General features: G+C 59.1%; 7 protein-coding genes across 7 annotated transcripts; 6 read left to right on the top strand and 1 right to left on the bottom strand.

Moving 5' to 3' along the window:
• Positions 1–1,287: 1,287 nt before the first annotated feature.
• On the top strand, positions 1,288–2,575 carry PHYSODRAFT_285812 (hypothetical protein; the record flags this gene model as incomplete). The annotated part of the gene is made up of 1 exon (XM_009527374.1): positions 1,288–2,575. The coding sequence occupies one exon, from the start codon at positions 1,291–1,293 to the stop codon at positions 2,305–2,307; it is 1,017 nt and encodes a 338-aa protein (XP_009525669.1). The 3' UTR covers positions 2,308–2,575.
• Positions 2,547–4,530, bottom strand: PHYSODRAFT_559143 (hypothetical protein). The gene is made up of 3 exons (XM_009527373.1): positions 3,740–4,530; positions 3,173–3,667; positions 2,547–3,088 (listed from the first exon to the last, which is right to left on the bottom strand). Exons 1-3 carry the CDS (start codon positions 4,466–4,468, stop codon positions 2,600–2,602), a joined length of 1,713 nt encoding a protein of 570 aa, XP_009525668.1. The 5' UTR covers positions 4,469–4,530; the 3' UTR covers positions 2,547–2,599.
• Positions 4,531–5,053: 523 nt separating this feature from the next.
• Positions 5,054–9,039, top strand: PHYSODRAFT_345966 (hypothetical protein; the record flags this gene model as incomplete). The annotated part of the gene is made up of 2 exons (XM_009527372.1): positions 5,054–8,664; positions 8,736–9,039. The coding sequence occupies 2 exons, from the start codon at positions 5,054–5,056 to the stop codon at positions 9,037–9,039; spliced, it is 3,915 nt and encodes a 1,304-aa protein (XP_009525667.1).
• Positions 9,040–9,327: 288 nt separating this feature from the next.
• PHYSODRAFT_498081 (hypothetical protein) lies at positions 9,328–9,606 on the top strand (the record flags this gene model as incomplete). The annotated part of the gene is made up of 1 exon (XM_009527371.1): positions 9,328–9,606. One exon carries the CDS (start codon positions 9,328–9,330, stop codon positions 9,604–9,606), a length of 279 nt encoding a protein of 92 aa, XP_009525666.1.
• A 293-nt stretch (positions 9,607–9,899) lies between these two features.
• PHYSODRAFT_500204 (hypothetical protein) lies at positions 9,900–11,489 on the top strand (the record flags this gene model as incomplete). Its single annotated transcript, XM_009527370.1, has 2 exons — positions 9,900–10,741; positions 10,808–11,489. The coding sequence occupies 2 exons, from the start codon at positions 9,900–9,902 to the stop codon at positions 11,487–11,489; spliced, it is 1,524 nt and encodes a 507-aa protein (XP_009525665.1).
• A 321-nt stretch (positions 11,490–11,810) lies between these two features.
• On the top strand, positions 11,811–13,268 carry PHYSODRAFT_501147 (hypothetical protein; the record flags this gene model as incomplete). Its single annotated transcript, XM_009527369.1, has 1 exon — positions 11,811–13,268. One exon carries the CDS (start codon positions 11,811–11,813, stop codon positions 13,266–13,268), a length of 1,458 nt encoding a protein of 485 aa, XP_009525664.1.
• Positions 13,269–13,544: 276 nt separating this feature from the next.
• Positions 13,545–14,993, top strand: PHYSODRAFT_300002 (hypothetical protein; the record flags this gene model as incomplete). Its single annotated transcript, XM_009527368.1, has 2 exons — positions 13,545–13,887; positions 13,963–14,993. 2 exons carry the CDS (start codon positions 13,545–13,547, stop codon positions 14,991–14,993), a joined length of 1,374 nt encoding a protein of 457 aa, XP_009525663.1.
• Positions 14,994–15,063: the final 70 nt, after the last annotated feature.

The raw sequence follows: 15,063 nt of genomic DNA, 5'->3' as shown, positions 1-15,063 counted from the left end.
CCGATGGAGGCTGCAGTGAAGGCCTCCAGGAGAGGCAAGCCAGCGCTCTATGACTATTAATACGGGGTATTCCTGGATCGAGCGAGCCTGGCTTGTCTGGCGAATAATGCGCCCCGAGTCGTTGAGTAGTGGAAGAAGCGAGACCAAGCAAGGCGCTGCGCGGAGCCGGAAGGAGTCGGAGCCGGCAACCAAGAGAGAACGTAGCGTTTCGCCGGTGCTGAGCGTACAGCCCAAATGGATATTTATCCATCTATCTGGGCCACGCTCTGCACCACGCCGGGGATTTGAGTTCGTACGCAGTGTGCAGTCTCCCTTGCAGTGCAGGGGAGAACCACCGCGGTGGTGGCATGCTGGCGAAGCAAGAAACTTTGCAAGGGGCCCTTTAGCCTAAATGATCGGATCTCGGCGGCCTCAGGCTCGGTGTGCGACTACTTCAACTGATCCGACCATCATTCTGGCAGAAGACACTTGTCGTTTTGAATCGCGTTTTGCTGTAAAACCTTTGCATGGCTTGCGCACACACAAAAAGCGGCTCGGCGGCGGCGATCAGGCTCAGGTATCCCTCTGCGATGAACCAATGCAGCACGGCCAACCGAGAGTACTGTACTGCAGCTTTATAAGTCTCGCAGGGGCCGGATCGCGAGGATCTCGAAGAATAAGCGCTCTCTCTCGCTGACTTTTCGCAGTTAAGGATCGCGACGTCGAACGTCGAGCAATATTTACAACTTGTCTTATCCTGCGTATTTCACTTCCAGCAACTCAAATGGCTGATCCACATCCCAGAGCCTGCAAACAGCGTCGTGAGCATTGCCATTGCCTGCGTCTGGCAGCGGCGTGGTGGTTTGCTCGGCCTGGATTAATACAAATGGTTCAAGCTCCCGCGCCGACACATGGGCGAGGCACCGTATTTTCAAGGCACAGCAGCTCGCCAAGACTTGGCCTCCTGGTTGCGCCGAAGCGCTGGATCATGCACAACAGCTGCGCGCTGCAGTGCTCAAACAGCAGCAGCCCCGGTCAAGCGCGCATACATTGTGCATTATCGCTTGCAGAGGTTCCCCTAAGTTGACCCGAAATCGCCGTGATACCCCTGGGTATTGTATAAGTTTTCGCGTTTACGGGCAGATCCGCCACGGTCTCAACTCAAGAGATTCGATCCAGCTTTGACAACTGCCCGTGCCGGCGAGCATAGCCCCGACAGGTTCCCGTGGATGCGCTGCTCGGGCGTTCCCCGCACAGCTGCATGGCCGCCGTTTCTGCGCTGCTCAAGTCACAAGTGAATTCGCGCGGTGGATGGCGGAGCCTATTGTATCGCGCGGCGAGCAGCTGGAGGCGGCGGTGGACCGCCTGCCCGATTGGTACTTCGCGGCGGCGGCGCAGGTGCTGCAGCAGTCGCCCATCCAGAGCGACGCGCTGGGGCTGAGCTCGAGCTTCTACGCGGCGCTGGGGCCCGTATGTGAGACCGAGGACAAGGCGCAGCCCCTGGACGAGGACGACCTGCTCAAGCCGCGGGAGCCCCCGTCCAACGCCACCATGACCTGCGCGGACGACGAGCTCGAGCTCGAGAAGCAGGCGGCCCGGCAACAGCAGCAGCACCAGCAGCACCAGCAGCAGCACCAGCACCAACAGATCAGAGAGCAGGAGCTCGGCCAGTCGACCGCGTCCAGTCGCCGGTCCACGGCGTCGTCGTCGGGCGGCTGCACGGACCTCGTGCTCTCGGGCTTCTCCATGCGCGGGCGCGAGAAGAAGGTCATGTACCACATCGACGTGGTGGACCACGACGCGCCCCTGCAGACGTACACCATCCGGCGCAGCTACTCGGACTTCAAGGACCTGCACAGCCAGCTCACCGAGATCCTCGAGAACCGGCAGGCCTACTACCGCAGCAAGGCGCTGTCCAGACTGGCCAGGGGCGTGGCCCCCGTGCCCGCCGACGCCATGACCCAGGAGGACAAGCTCGAGCGCGCCATCATGGCGTTCGCGCTGCCCTCGCTACCCCACGCGGGCTTCCTGACGTTCTGGAAACGACACGACCGATCGCACCTGCAGTCGAGGTGCGACAGCTTCCAGGAGCTGCTGCGTGCCGTGCAGCAAATGGCCTTCCTCAGAGAGTCGTTCGCCATGCAGAAGTTCCTGAGTGTCGCACCCTGTGCTATTCGGGAGCGCGGCTCATCTTACGTCTCGCTCTGCGAGTACAGCGTGCCGACGCTCAACCCCGAGGAGGAGCAGCGCGAGCGCAAGCGGCGGGCACAACAGTACCGGCGCAACAGCAGCGCAAGCAACCACTCGACGCGGATGGTGGAGTATTGAGCGCGTCGAGCAGTGGATCGATTTTTTTTTCTTCAAGCACCGTGTAGTATTGAACGTGAAGCAGTCAGGGAAGCAGTGAGGGACGGAGACAACAGCAACAGTGGGGACGCCAGCGGCCGAGCAAGGGTGTGACAATAGGTAGTGGTTAAGTGGTCGTGCGTGTGTAAACGAGTAGTCGAGCGCCACGGCGACTAGCGAGCAGTATGGCGTGCAGCATGTTGGCTTCCGTCTACTGCATGAACACGAACTCAACCCGTTATTTTATTTGAACCGACCGATCGATCCATCCTCTTCATAGGAAGCTCGTCTCCTGCAGCATCAGCTCCTTGGACGAGGCGATGTAGGCGCGCGAGAACTCCTTGGTGTGCGGCACGGGCGCGCGGATCGACATGCGGTTGCCGTTGCGCGCCTCACACTCGGCCGTGGCCAGCTCGTGCAGCAGCTTGGCCATGCCGAGCGTCTGCTCCGCGGTCTCGATCAGCTCGGGCTCGCGCGGCTTGGTCACGACGAGCTCCACGACCTTGCCCCCATTCATGATGCCTCCGTTGCGAGTCATCTGCTCCTTGAACGGGCTCGTGGGGAACGTCTTGGCCGCCGCCTCCGCCGCGGCGTCTGCGAACGGCGGCGGCGTGAAGAAGCCGTTGGGTGACGGGTCCTTGACGGAGCTGTCGCTCGGGTTCACGTGGACGCGGTGCAGCAGGCGGTCGAAGCGGAAGGGCTCCGTACACACATACTCCTCCAGCGTGCTGGTCGGAGTTACGATGACTGACCTGCCCGAGAGCTACGTATTGCATTGCATCGCACAAGGTGAAGTTAGTGACGAATCTATCCCAAGGATGGGAGGTAAAGCGACTGAGCAGCTCACCTGCGGGATAAGCTGCATGTCCATCACCAGCGCGTCGGCCAGCTCGTTGACGTACTCGGGCATGAGGCGCCGGTGGTAGGCCTTGTCCAGGAACCGCAGCGCCGGGTTCCGCGCGATGAAGAAGGCGAGCACGCCGTGCAGGAACGTCCGCAGGTCCCTCATTTCCAGGAACTCCTTGTCTTGAAGCCCCACTGCGTCGAGCACCGACGAGAGCAGGTCAGGTGAGACGATGCCCGTGGGAGAGCGCTCATCTTCGTCATCTTCGTCATTGTCGTGAGCCGGACGGGGCTTGAGGATCCACATCAGCGGCACTTTCGACGCTCGCGGCGTTCGAGGGCCTGACCCGGAGCTACTTCTCCTGCCAGGAGAAGCGCCGCCCTTCATAGGCGACAGCCCGCTCCTCGTTGCCAGGCCCCTGCAGCCGTACGGGATGTTTGGTGCAACTGTAGGCCGTGGAGGCGATCGGTTGAAGCGAATTCCAGTCTGCCCAGCCGTCTGAGGTCGACACTGCGGCAGTTGATGCTGTGGCTGGTACAAATAGTGCTGTTGTTGCTGTTGATCATTGACGCTACAGCGTGGCGACGTGCACTCCGACACTTCGCTGGCTGAATTGTCTACATCGGCTTGCTCCGTGAAGAGTCTGCGTTTGTGCGCGCTGAGCTGGTTCCTCCCCGCTACCAAGTGCTTCTTCATTCGCGCGCAGGTGCTCTCTATCAAACCGTTCGAGGCCTTCAACTGGCAGGACAGATCCGCGATATCGGCTTTGATACGGCCGCGCTCCTCGGGAGTCGGAGTGCCCACGATCTTCACCTGCTTGTCTACCAGCAACACAAAGCCCAGGATCGCGTCATTGAGCCGCTTGACCGATCGCTCGATCAGGCCGATCTCGTCTCGGGAAATGTCGGTGAGGTGCAATGCCTCTTGGATGATTGTGTTAACGCGTCGATCCTGGACCGGAGCGAACTTCTTGAGCAGCGGAGACCGCGGAGGCGACGACGAGGACGTGACTCCAGCCGCGACGGCGCGCGAGCACTGTGGCTCCTCTGAAACATCGGACTGCTCGTCGTCGAACCGCACCGACCGAGGCCGGTCGACGGACTGCAGCGTCGACAGCTGGCTCAGCAGCGATTGCTCGTCGTCTTCTTCACTCACCGAAGGTTGCTCGCTGCCTTCGGTGCCTGCACTCCGGCCGGTGAGGGTCTCGTCGTCCCCTTCCTGCGAGCCGAGCAGCTCCGCAGTCGTGAACGCGTCGTACTCGAAGCGGTCGTCGCGCTCCTGGAAGCGCACGGCGGGCATTTCGCACAGTGCGTCTACGACGATATGCACAAATGCACGAGACCAGCAGCCTTAGCCTTGCTGGGGGCAAAGAGCACGCTCGATGCATGCATGGCCATGGGCCTCATGCTCTCGCCCGTAAAAATAGCAGTGGTAATCGGAAAAGTGTAGCCATGTCACTGTGTCGAGTGGGTCACTAAAATTCGGTGGAGACGGTACCCATGTCGTCGTCGTTACGTTGGGCTTTGGCAAAGCCCACAACGAGCTCGAGCTTCTACGCGTCGTACAGACACACGCTGCAGCGCTTGCCGCCGCCGCCATTGGCCACCAGGAGATCGCCCCCTTGCCTGAGCGCCTCCATCCTAGGCAGCCTATCTCACGCCAAATCGAGCAGATTCACTTATGCGCGGGTGAGTTGCCTGCCCAAAGACACCATACAAAAGCTAGGTGATTAGCACATAAAATGGCCACAACCCTCCTTAAAGCGATCGTGTTGCTCGACGTCACGCAACAGCTCCCTCGAGCCCAAGCCAAAAAGGCTTCGGGCTCAAAGCTAGTCGAGAGGGGAGAGCTCCTTGCCTGACCATCACTCCTGTGTGCGCACTCATGGAGGGCATCCGCGTGTTCATCCCGGACGAGAAGCTCGTGTGGGTGCCGGCCACCGTCCTCTCCGTGGACGCGAGCGGCAAGGTCTTCTGCGTGCGTGTGCAGCCGCTGGCCTCCTCCCCCTCCTCCTCGGACTATGAGGCCGACGCGCCCGCCGAGGAGCGCACCATCGACCTGAACGACGACGGCATGCCCGACTCGCTGCCGCTGCAGAACGGCCCGCACGAGGGCGACGAGGAGGACGCAAAGGCCAAGCACGCGGGCGTCGGCGCCGAGGACATGTGCGAGCTGGGCCACCTGCACGAGCCCGCCATCGTGTACAACGTGCGCGAGCGCTTCTTCGCCAAGGAGCCGTACACGTACACGGGCAAGATCGTCGTGGCCGTGAACCCGTACCAGTGGATCAAGGAGAACTACTCGGAGGAGCTGCGCGACCTGTACACGCAGCGGCCGTGGGACGAGATGCCGCCGCACGTGTACGCCACGAGCGCCGAGGCCTTCCACCACATGAAGCAGCACCGCATCCCGCAGAGCATCCTCGTGAGCGGCGAGAGCGGCGCCGGCAAGACCGAGACCGTCAAGATCATGATGGAGCACCTGGCCAGCATCTCCATGGGCATCGCCAAGCGGCTGCACCCCGCCGAGAGCGGCGAGACCATCGTGGTGGAGAAGGTGCTCAAGAGCAACCCGCTGCTCGAAGCCTTCGGCAACGCCAAGACCATCCGCAACGACAACTCGAGTCGCTTCGGCAAGTTCACGCAGCTGCAGTTCAACAGCGACTACTGCCTCGTGGGCGCCGAGTGCAGGCACTACTTGCTCGAGAAGTCCCGCGTCGTGGCCCAGGCGGCGGGCGAGCGCAACTACCACATCTTCTACCAGCTCGTGAGCGCCAAGGAGGACGTCTTCGGCTTCACGGAAGACTCGTCGGCCAAGGAGTTCCGATACCTGCAGGACGAGAAGCTTATTCTGGACGGTCAGACGGACCTGGAGCGCTACCAGGTGACCCGCGACGCGCTGACCACTATCGGGCTCAGCGACAAGGAGCAGAACGAGCTCTTCAGCGCTCTGTGCGGCATCTTGCGTTTGGGTCAGCTCGACTTTGTCCCGCTCGAGTCCAACAAGGACGACGCCAGCCAGGCCGTTGCTGCCGCTTCGGCGTCCGACTCAGTCTCAGCCGAGCAGATCGACCAGCAGAAGATCGAAATCGAGCAGTGCGCCAAGCTCCTGGGCGTGGAGGTTGCTGCACTGAGCAAGCAGCTCTGCAGTCGCACGGTCAAGGCGCGACAGGAGGTGTACTGCGTGCCGCTGTCGGCTCTGCATGCTGGCAACAACCGTGATGCTCTGGCCAAGGAAATCTATGCGCGCGTGTTCGGCTACTTGGTGCGCCGTGTGAACCACAGTATTTCGAACTCGGCCGACAGAGGTGCGTCGACGCCGTCGTATCTGCACATTGACCTGCTGGATATCTTCGGCTTCGAGTCCTTCAAGCACAACAGCTTCGAGCAGTTCTGCATTAACTTTGCCAACGAAAAGCTGCAGCAGAAGTTCACATTGGATGTGTTCAAGACGGTTCAGGAAGAGTACCAGCAGGAGGGTGTCGCGTGGGAGTTTGTCAAGTACCGCGATAACCAAGATATGCTTGACCTGCTGGAGAACTCGATGGGCGTGATGGCACTGCTGAATGAAGAGTGTGTCCGCCCCATGGGCAGCGATCTATCGTTCGTATCGAAGCTGGTATCACTACGAGAGTCACATCCTCGTCTTGAGCGAGCCCGCTTGAGTCAGATGCACTTCATGCTGCACCACTACGCGGGACCTGTAACGTACGACGCAGAGGGCTTCGTTGAGAAGAACAAGGACTCACTCCAGACTGATCTGCTGGAGCTGCTTGGCACGAGCTCGAACGGCTTGATGTCGATGGTATTCAGCGATGACGACAACACTGCTTTCATGACGGACGCAGACCTGGCTGTCCGTGCCGCTACCATGATGGAGGGTGGTCGGCGTAGCACTGTCAGTCGGAAGACGTCCACGTTCATGCAGGAAACGGTGAGCTACAAGTTCAAGGCGCAGTTGTCACTGCTGATGAGCGACATCTCCAGCACTGAAGTTCACTACGTACGCTGCATCAAGCCCAACTCGGAGAAGAGCCCCAACAGCTATGAAATCGACGCAGTTGTGAGCCAGCTTCGGTGTGCTGGTGTTGTTGAAGCTATTCGTATTACACGAGCGGCGTTCCCGAACAAGATGGCGCACGAGAAGTTCTTGCGCCGATTCGTGATGATGCGAAGCAAAAAGAATGCGAGTGCTGCACCAGCATCTACGACTGTGACTGAGGCATGCGAACAGCTAGCCAAGGAACTGCTGAGTGGAGACGACTTTGCGAAAACGCAAGAGGGTAGCGAGCATTCCAGAACGCCAACTTTCGTGGTTGGTAAGAGCCTGGTCTACTTCGGTAAGGACGTTCTCGAGTTCCTGGAGCACAGGCGCACTACGTTTGTGCATGAGCGAGCGATTGTGATTCAGCAGACTGCTCGCCGGTGGATGGCTCGGCGAAGGATCAAGAAGGTCCGGACTATGATCTCAAATATTCAGGCTCTTCACCGTTGTCGGATGCAACGACGCTCGTTCCTGGAGAAGCGCAGGAAGTGCATTGTTGTGCAGAGCGTGTGGCGTGGAGTCCGTTCACGTCAGCGCGTGTATTTGCTGATGAAGGAGAAGAGCGCGATTAAGGTGCAGACTGCTTACCGTAAGTACCTCTCCGAAAAGAAGTACGCAACGTTCCGCAATGCTGTCATCAAGATCCAGAGTACGCTGAAGATGAAGAAGCAGGTGGGCAAGTACCACAAACTTTTGTCCGAACGAAAAGAGCAGGATGCCATGGAAACTGAAGTTGAGCTGCTCAAGCACCGCCTGGAAGATGAAAAGCGTGCGCGCATGGAAATTGAGGCGGAGAACTCATCGCTTCAGCAAGAGCTGAACCAGGTTCGGAGTTCCTCTGTACCTAGCGCGGACAGCAGCATTTATGAGAGCGAAGGACCGCCTAATTTCCGAAACAGCAGCATGCGGTTAAGCAGGATAGAGCGCGAGTCTATGGATGACGGCAAGCTGCTTGATGACTCGGAGCGCATGATCGATTACTTGCGCAAGGAGGTCACCAAGGGCCGTGAGCTCATTCAACTGTTGTCCCAGGAGAATGAAAATCTGAAGGCGGAAAACAAGAAGATTAAGGATGCGTACACGGCAGCCGGCGCGTCTTTCGCTGCGCTAAATCAGCACAACAAGCAGCAGTCGAAGGCCAACCTTCGGCTCATGAGCACCCACGCTGCTTTGATCAAGTCCCAGGAGGAGAAGATGAAGAAGTACAAGAAGCAGGTGGCAGAATTGAAGGAGGACCTGCGCATGCAGCGCTCCGTGTACTCGGCGGAGCTTAAGGCCCGTGTGCAGCAGCAGGAAGTTCTGGTGGACATCATCAACCTAGCGGAGTCCGACGGCGTTTCCGAAGACTTGCTGGAACGCATGCGGGCAATGGCGGTTGACTCGAAGCCGTCGTATGAGAACGGAAGGCGTAGCAGCGAGTACACTCGTCCACCTACGGGTCGTCGCTCCTCGTAAGTTCCCTGATGGCATATTGTCGTGTCAAGACTTGATGTCAAATTGGTAACTTTGTGTTGATATGCAGGACTGCCAGCTCAAGGACGGGAAGGGAAAGCGAGTATCGCGATAAACGCTCGGACACAGCGACTTCGCTGGGAACTGTGCCAGTGTCGGTGGCCGTCGGCTCGAACCCCACGCGCAACGAACGTCGTGCGACTCTAGATACGATTATGAACAACCCGGTGCCGCAAGGAGTGTCGCCTCAGGGCGAGGGAATTAGCCCTCCTGATCGTGGCAGTCTCAACCGGAGCAGTGTGTACTCAGACGATGGCCACCGCAAGTCGCGCATCGGAGGCATGTTCAAGAAAATGTTCAAGAAGGACGAATAGGCAACTGAGGTATGACAAACTAAGGCGGGGATGGTGGGCCCAAGTGTGCAGGGTCAGTCGGGGATCCGGCCTCCAGTGTTGAAAACGGTAGATCAGCAGAGCAGCAGACGGCGAGCGTTAGTGCCAGCCGCACCGGAATGGGGTTTACATGTTGATTCGTGAGCTGTATAATGTGTTGATCCCTGCTGCTCTCTTGCTGGTGATTTCGGTTAACAACCTTGCTTGCATCCAGCGGAACATAAAACTGAAACGGGATCCAACGAGCTGAAGCTTCCCCCACTGCAGAAGATGTCGGAGACCATCGTGATCGTCGGCGGCTGGTCCACCGGCGTTGTGACGCCTGAGGCGTGCGCCGCCTTGGAGCGTGCGCTGGTCGGCTCTGACCTGACCGTGACCACCATTTTGTCCGTGCGTTCGCAGGTCGTGGCGGGCACCAACTACGAGTTCGAGGTGGAGGGCTCGAGCGCCTCGCACAACCAAGTCAGCCGCTTCCTGGTGAAAGTTTTCGACCAGCCATGGACCAACACCACCGAGCTCACGTCTGTCATCGCGGCCCCAGCGCCATAGTGATCTCCAGCAACTGAATGAAGCACCCGCAGCCCCAGACGGTTGCCATCCAAAGCAGGATCCGTTGACCAAATTGCAACCGACTTCGCTTGACCATTGTGCTTGTGTACTCCACATCTTCACGCCGAACGGTCGCCTTCGTGCGAAGCTTCCCACTAACCTTTCTGCGCTGTAGTTGTTTGGCCTGTAGCGACTTATTGTGAACCAGAGGTGACGGAGCTATGGGGGGCGCGGCATCAACGCAAGCGTCCTTCGAGCAGATGCTGGCGTGCACCATGATCCTCGGGGATGCCATGGTGCAGGGGCTGGATCCGCGCTTCGTGCGCTTCCCGGACTTGTATCGACTGTACGACTTCCACATCGGACCCAAGAACCCTCGAGACCAAGCGCGCGGCTTCAAGGGCGGCAACATGGTGCTGCTCGTGCATTCGCCTGACCAAGAGGGCAAGTTCCAGCAATTGATGCTCGAGAACGGAGAAGTGGTCAAGCCTGCCGCCGACAAGGGCGACAAACCACCGATAGTAGACGAGGCTCAAGAAGAAAGCAAGTTGGTTGTCTACATCGGCAATGACAAGATTGTGCTGGACAAGGCCACTCTGCATTTGCCTAACAACGATGGCTGGACGCCCCTGCACTCTGCTTGCCACATGCTCAACGCGCAGGAGGCAGGCATCGCCATCCTCAAGGAGCTCGTCGCGCGCAAGGCCGACTTAAACCTGGTGACGCGTCGTGGACCCGGTTCGTTCTCGTGCGGCTGGACGGCACTGCACATCGCTTGTGCCTACGGACTGGAGGCGCTGGCCATCAAGCTCATTCGTGCTGGCGCCAATGTAAATACGATGAACTCAGTAGGATGGACTCCGCTTTATGACGCTTGCCATCGGGGGTACACTACAATTGCACAGGAGCTGCTGCGTGCCGGTGCCAAGCACGATGTGATATGCCCCGAGTTTGCGTTGTGCCCGTTCCCCGGGCAATTTCCACTCGCAGAAGCTGCTCGTCAAGGCCATGGCCCTACTGTTAAAATGCTGCTAGAGTGGGGAGTCAACAAGAACGCGACGAACAAACTCGGCTGGACGGCGTTACACGAGGCGGCATATCATTCTCGTGTGCCGATAGTGAAGATGCTGGTCGTGTACGGCGCTGACGTGCTGCTCAAGACTGACCGTGGTTCTATTGCGAGAGACCTCACTATCCATAGCGAGATTCGCACCATGCTGGAAGATATCGCGTCACACCTACCGACTGCGCCGTCTCCATCTCCGCCAAAACCGAGCGAAGCTGCAGCCTCGCCCTCATCTCCGAAACCTGAGGACAAGCCGACCCCAGCGAAGAAGGCTACGCCTTTGTCGCGCAAGGAAGAGTATGAGTTATTGGGAGACTTGCCAAGCCTGAACGCTATCACCATTCAAGATGCCGATGCGGTTGACGATGGCGACGACGAAGCTGAAGAGGACACCGACGCCAAGACACCTGCTGCTGACTCACCACCCAAGGAGAAACACAAGAAGAAACAGCGAGACCCCTCCAGGAAGAAGAAAAAGAAGTCGGGATCACGAGATACCCCGCCCGAGTTCAAATGCGCAGTGTCGCTGAAACTGATGAAAGACCCGATGCGGTCACCGTACGGACAAGTGTTCGAGCGCCAGGTCATCGAGGCGTGGTTCCGCGACTTTGGCAATCGTTGCCCACTAACAGGGGAGCCTCTAACGCTCCTGCAGCTTGTGAGCGACGAAACACTTCGCGAAGAGATCCGCGAGTGGAAGCACGGCTCGAAGAAGTCTGCCAACCCTGATGCGGACTTGAAGGGAAATCCCGAGGGGGCTGCCGCAAAGGAAGAGCTGTCGATCGCCAGTCCGAGAGGAGACGAGTATGATTTCTAACTGCAACTGCTACTGTAGCGCAGCGTTGGGGCTGCGTGATGCTGGTTGCCTTTTTCGAGAAATATACTAAAGGGGGTGCATGTATCAACCATTCTCGATCGGGATCCTGGCAACGTGCAATCTACTTGAAGCTAAAAGCGAGGAAGTACTATACTGCTGGAAGCATGCAATATGTGTAGCCATTTTATGGCACTTCAACGACCAGCACTCCGAAGACAATCACGAGTGAAGGTCAGCTGAACTGTCAGATGGCTACACTTTTTGCGTCCTGCCTGCAGTAGAACTCTTCACTTCACATTTCGCGGTCCGCATCCAACTACCATGCCTCCTAATGCGCAGTCGGACACTCGCGAGGCAATCTGCACCGCCTCCAGCTCTGTGACCTGCCAGATCTGCCTGGAGGAGCTCACGTTGAAGGACCAGACAACCCTCAAGCCCGTCACGCGCTTCTGCTCGTCGGTCTGCCCCGCCGTCTTCTGCACGCCGTGCCTCGAAAAGCACCTGCAAATGGCCATGCACGTCCCGTACGCTGGGGCGTTGCCCAAGGTCCGCTGCCCTGTGTGTCTCGTCCCCGTGAACAGACAGCAGTGGGCTCGCTGGCTGAGCCCCGACGCCGTGACAACGATGCCCCTGCTCCGGCAGTACAAGCAGCGATGCGACGCTGCCTGCAGCTTCACGTGTCCGGGTTGCCATAACCCGCACTACACGCAGCTACCGGGCTCCCACACAGACACGGACGGCCGTCTGGACTTCGCCAACGCTGTAGCTCTTACACTTCGACCGAGTGAAGCGGCTCGTATCCCTGAGCTTCGGCGCGTCGTCCGCCAATTCTGTCGACACCGTCAGACGGCCACTGCACGCGATGTGATCCGCCACATCACCGACAACTTCCCGGCCTCCAAGACCCATTGCATCGTCCACAAGGTGCTCCCGCTCATCCAGGACGAAGAGCGTCGCGCGACGCTGCTGCTTGCGTATCACAGCGTCCACCGCCGCGTCGTGACTCGCTGCTGCGGCTTCTCCGCCTGCTTCAACTGCAAACGGTATCTGGGCGACGGGAGTGCGCCGTGCCCGTGCGAGACGGAGGACCAGGAAGAGATCGGCGACGAAGACATCGTCGAGTGCCGCTCCTGCCGCGTGATGCTCGTCAAGGTCGACGGCTGCAGCAGCGTCTGGTGTGTGTGCGGACTCGGCATGAGCTGGACGGACGAGCTGCGCATCAAGAGGCTCCACCGGCGGAGGCTGCTCCCAGTGGACCCCTTTGACATGACGATGTTCGACTGCTGGGAGTCGTGGCTCAACGCGTTCCGGAGCGCTGCAGGCGAGGACTTCTGGGAGCTGAGGCAGTCCGCGCTGCTGCACAGTGTCAACAACTCCCGCCCGGTCTTCCGCGAGACTTTGCGTCGGTTCGTCTGGAGGAGGCGATTCCGTCAGCTGATCACGAACGCCGAGCTGACGCTGCGCCACAAGTTTGTGATCCGGTTGCACCCCGCATTCAGGGAATCGCTCCGAGCGCTGACTTGGCGACGACGACGCTTCCACCGAAAACTGCTTGACGAGTGCCGCGTTGCATTTGTTGCCCGCACTACCCGTCGGCAAGCTGCAGTGATCAGACCTGTGCTGCTCAAATTCATGTGGTTCTGCCGGTTCCGCCGGCAGGTGCTGGGCTCACTACGGCGTCGATTCTACTGCCTCTCGATGGGTTGGGCGGGCCTCAGTGAGGAGCAGCAGGAAGTCGAAGAGGACCAGCTCGCCATGTTCAGCATCGGGCTCAACTAAACGCTGCCAATCACATGTATAGCTACGTAGTCCAGGTAATCCTTACACTCGCCTCAATACAAGTAAACTAAGCTCGCCCGATAGACGCCCTGATACGTCCTTGCCTCTTCGGTGTCAACCGCTTGACGAAGATTCATCCGCCAAGTTGAAGTGACACGAACTTAGCCGTAATTCGATCCGAACTTAACCGACTAAAACCCTCTCCAATCGAATATTCTACTGGCGCGCTTTCACAAGTGCAACAAATAGCGCGCACTTCCAGCGCCTCCGCCAATAATGGACCGGTCTCGCTCGCCCAAGCGCAAGCGCCGCCGCGCCGAGTCGTCCACGCCTCGACGTGGCGGCAAGAAGGGCGCCTCCTCTTCGTCCTCGGCCAACCGCACGACCGGCTCGGGCGGCGCCGAGTCCAAGATCGTGTGGAAGGACTCGCCCGCCGACAAGCAGATCAAGGTCTCGGGCACGGGCAAGATGGCGGTGCGGCGCGAGATGCAGGGCTTCGTGGGGCGCCTGGCGCGCGCCAGCCAGCAGTCGCCGCCCTCCAGCCAGGAAGAGCAGAAGAAGCCGCCGGCCCGAGAGCGCGTGCGCGCGCGGCGGAAGGCGGCGGCTGAGGAGGAGAAAGGTGGGGGCCTCAAATAATTATTATACTTGATCGGGGGTGTATTATTGTATTATGACTAATTAAAGGTCTATGCAGCCGCCTCGAGGCTCTTGATGTTCAGCCCCGAGAGAGCAGAGGGAGCTGATGCCGCACAGAGGACGCCCAATACGGCGTCGAGACGGCGATCCACCGAGAGAGGGGACTCGCAGGACGAGCTCTTCAGTGTGCTGGACAAGATTGAGCAGAAATATGCCAGCCCCGACGTGGCGCTGCCGCTGACGGCGTCAAGGCCGGCGTCGCCCAGGAGGCGGCAGCTGTATCAGCAGCCTGCAGTGACCAGCACTACTACGGCAGTAGCAGCAGCAACGGAGATGAACCTGACGCCGACCCCAGCTCCCACCTATTCGTCCACCGGCACGCTGTCTCCTCGGTCGCTACGGACACAGGAAATGTTGAAGACTCAGGAGCTGAACAGGAACCAGGAACCGGCCAGGGCTATCGCACCAGTCAAAGAGCAGGAGGCAGTGAAAACGCCGCCAAAGCCGGTAGTTGTGGAGGAGGAGGATCCGTTTGGCGACCTGCCGGACGAATCCTGGGACCTGATGGATCAGTTGGTGAGCCAACGAGCAATGGTTGACGCTACCCAAACGCAGTCACAGTCGCAGACGGAGCTCGTGTCGTCTCAGAGCTTCGCGCTGACGCCGCGGCCGATGCCGTCGGCTGCGTTTGACGGACCGAAGAAGCCTCCGCCGATGCCACCAGCCAATGTTCCGGCTCCAGTGGTGCGATCAATGCATGACGTCGGCGCAGCCCAACAGCCTGATCGGCCCGAGAGCTTCAGGCGATTTTTAGTTTTGGAAGTGGACCGCGACGTCGTTAACCGCTCGCTGCTTTTGCGCCTCTTAGATGATCAAGACGTGCAGCTGGAGGCTTTGCTGACCGAAGACTGGTATGACGTGCTTGTCGAGGCTGGCGATACGATCAATATTGTGTTTACTGAGCAGGATAGGAATGGATTCTTCTCGCAAGAATGCAGCAATGTGCCGGCAGGGCGGCACTCAACTCGCATTCAGGTCGACAACATGCACAACGTCGTGGTCGTCCACCCTGATATTCTGGTACGATGATCGATCATTGCGGTGAGGGTGATATGGTAATAGTGCTGATTGTGCATTTACCTCTGTTCTCTATTACCCC

The sequence above is a fragment of the Phytophthora sojae genome, assembly GCF_000149755.1.
Source record: "Phytophthora sojae unplaced genomic scaffold PHYSOscaffold_4, whole genome shotgun sequence".
NCBI classification, from domain to species: Eukaryota; Oomycota; class Peronosporomycetes; order Peronosporales; family Peronosporaceae; genus Phytophthora; species Phytophthora sojae.
This window is presented reverse-complemented; position numbering and strand designations above follow the sequence as displayed.

What these genes read in the sequence shown, in the direction of transcription:
- PHYSODRAFT_559143 (XM_009527373.1), bottom strand. Translation starts at nt 4,468, where the DNA reads ATGCCCGCCGTGCGCTTCCAGGAGCGCGACGACCGCTTCGAGTACGAC. An exon ending in GCACGTCGCCACGCTGTAGC is followed by an intron (nt 3,668 to 3,739) that starts GTCAATGATCAA and finishes TGTCGACCTCAG; the next exon opens with ACGGCTGGGCAGACTGGAAT. An exon ending in ACATGCAGCTTATCCCGCAG is followed by an intron (nt 3,089 to 3,172) that starts GTGAGCTGCTCA and finishes TGCAATACGTAG; the next exon opens with CTCTCGGGCAGGTCAGTCAT.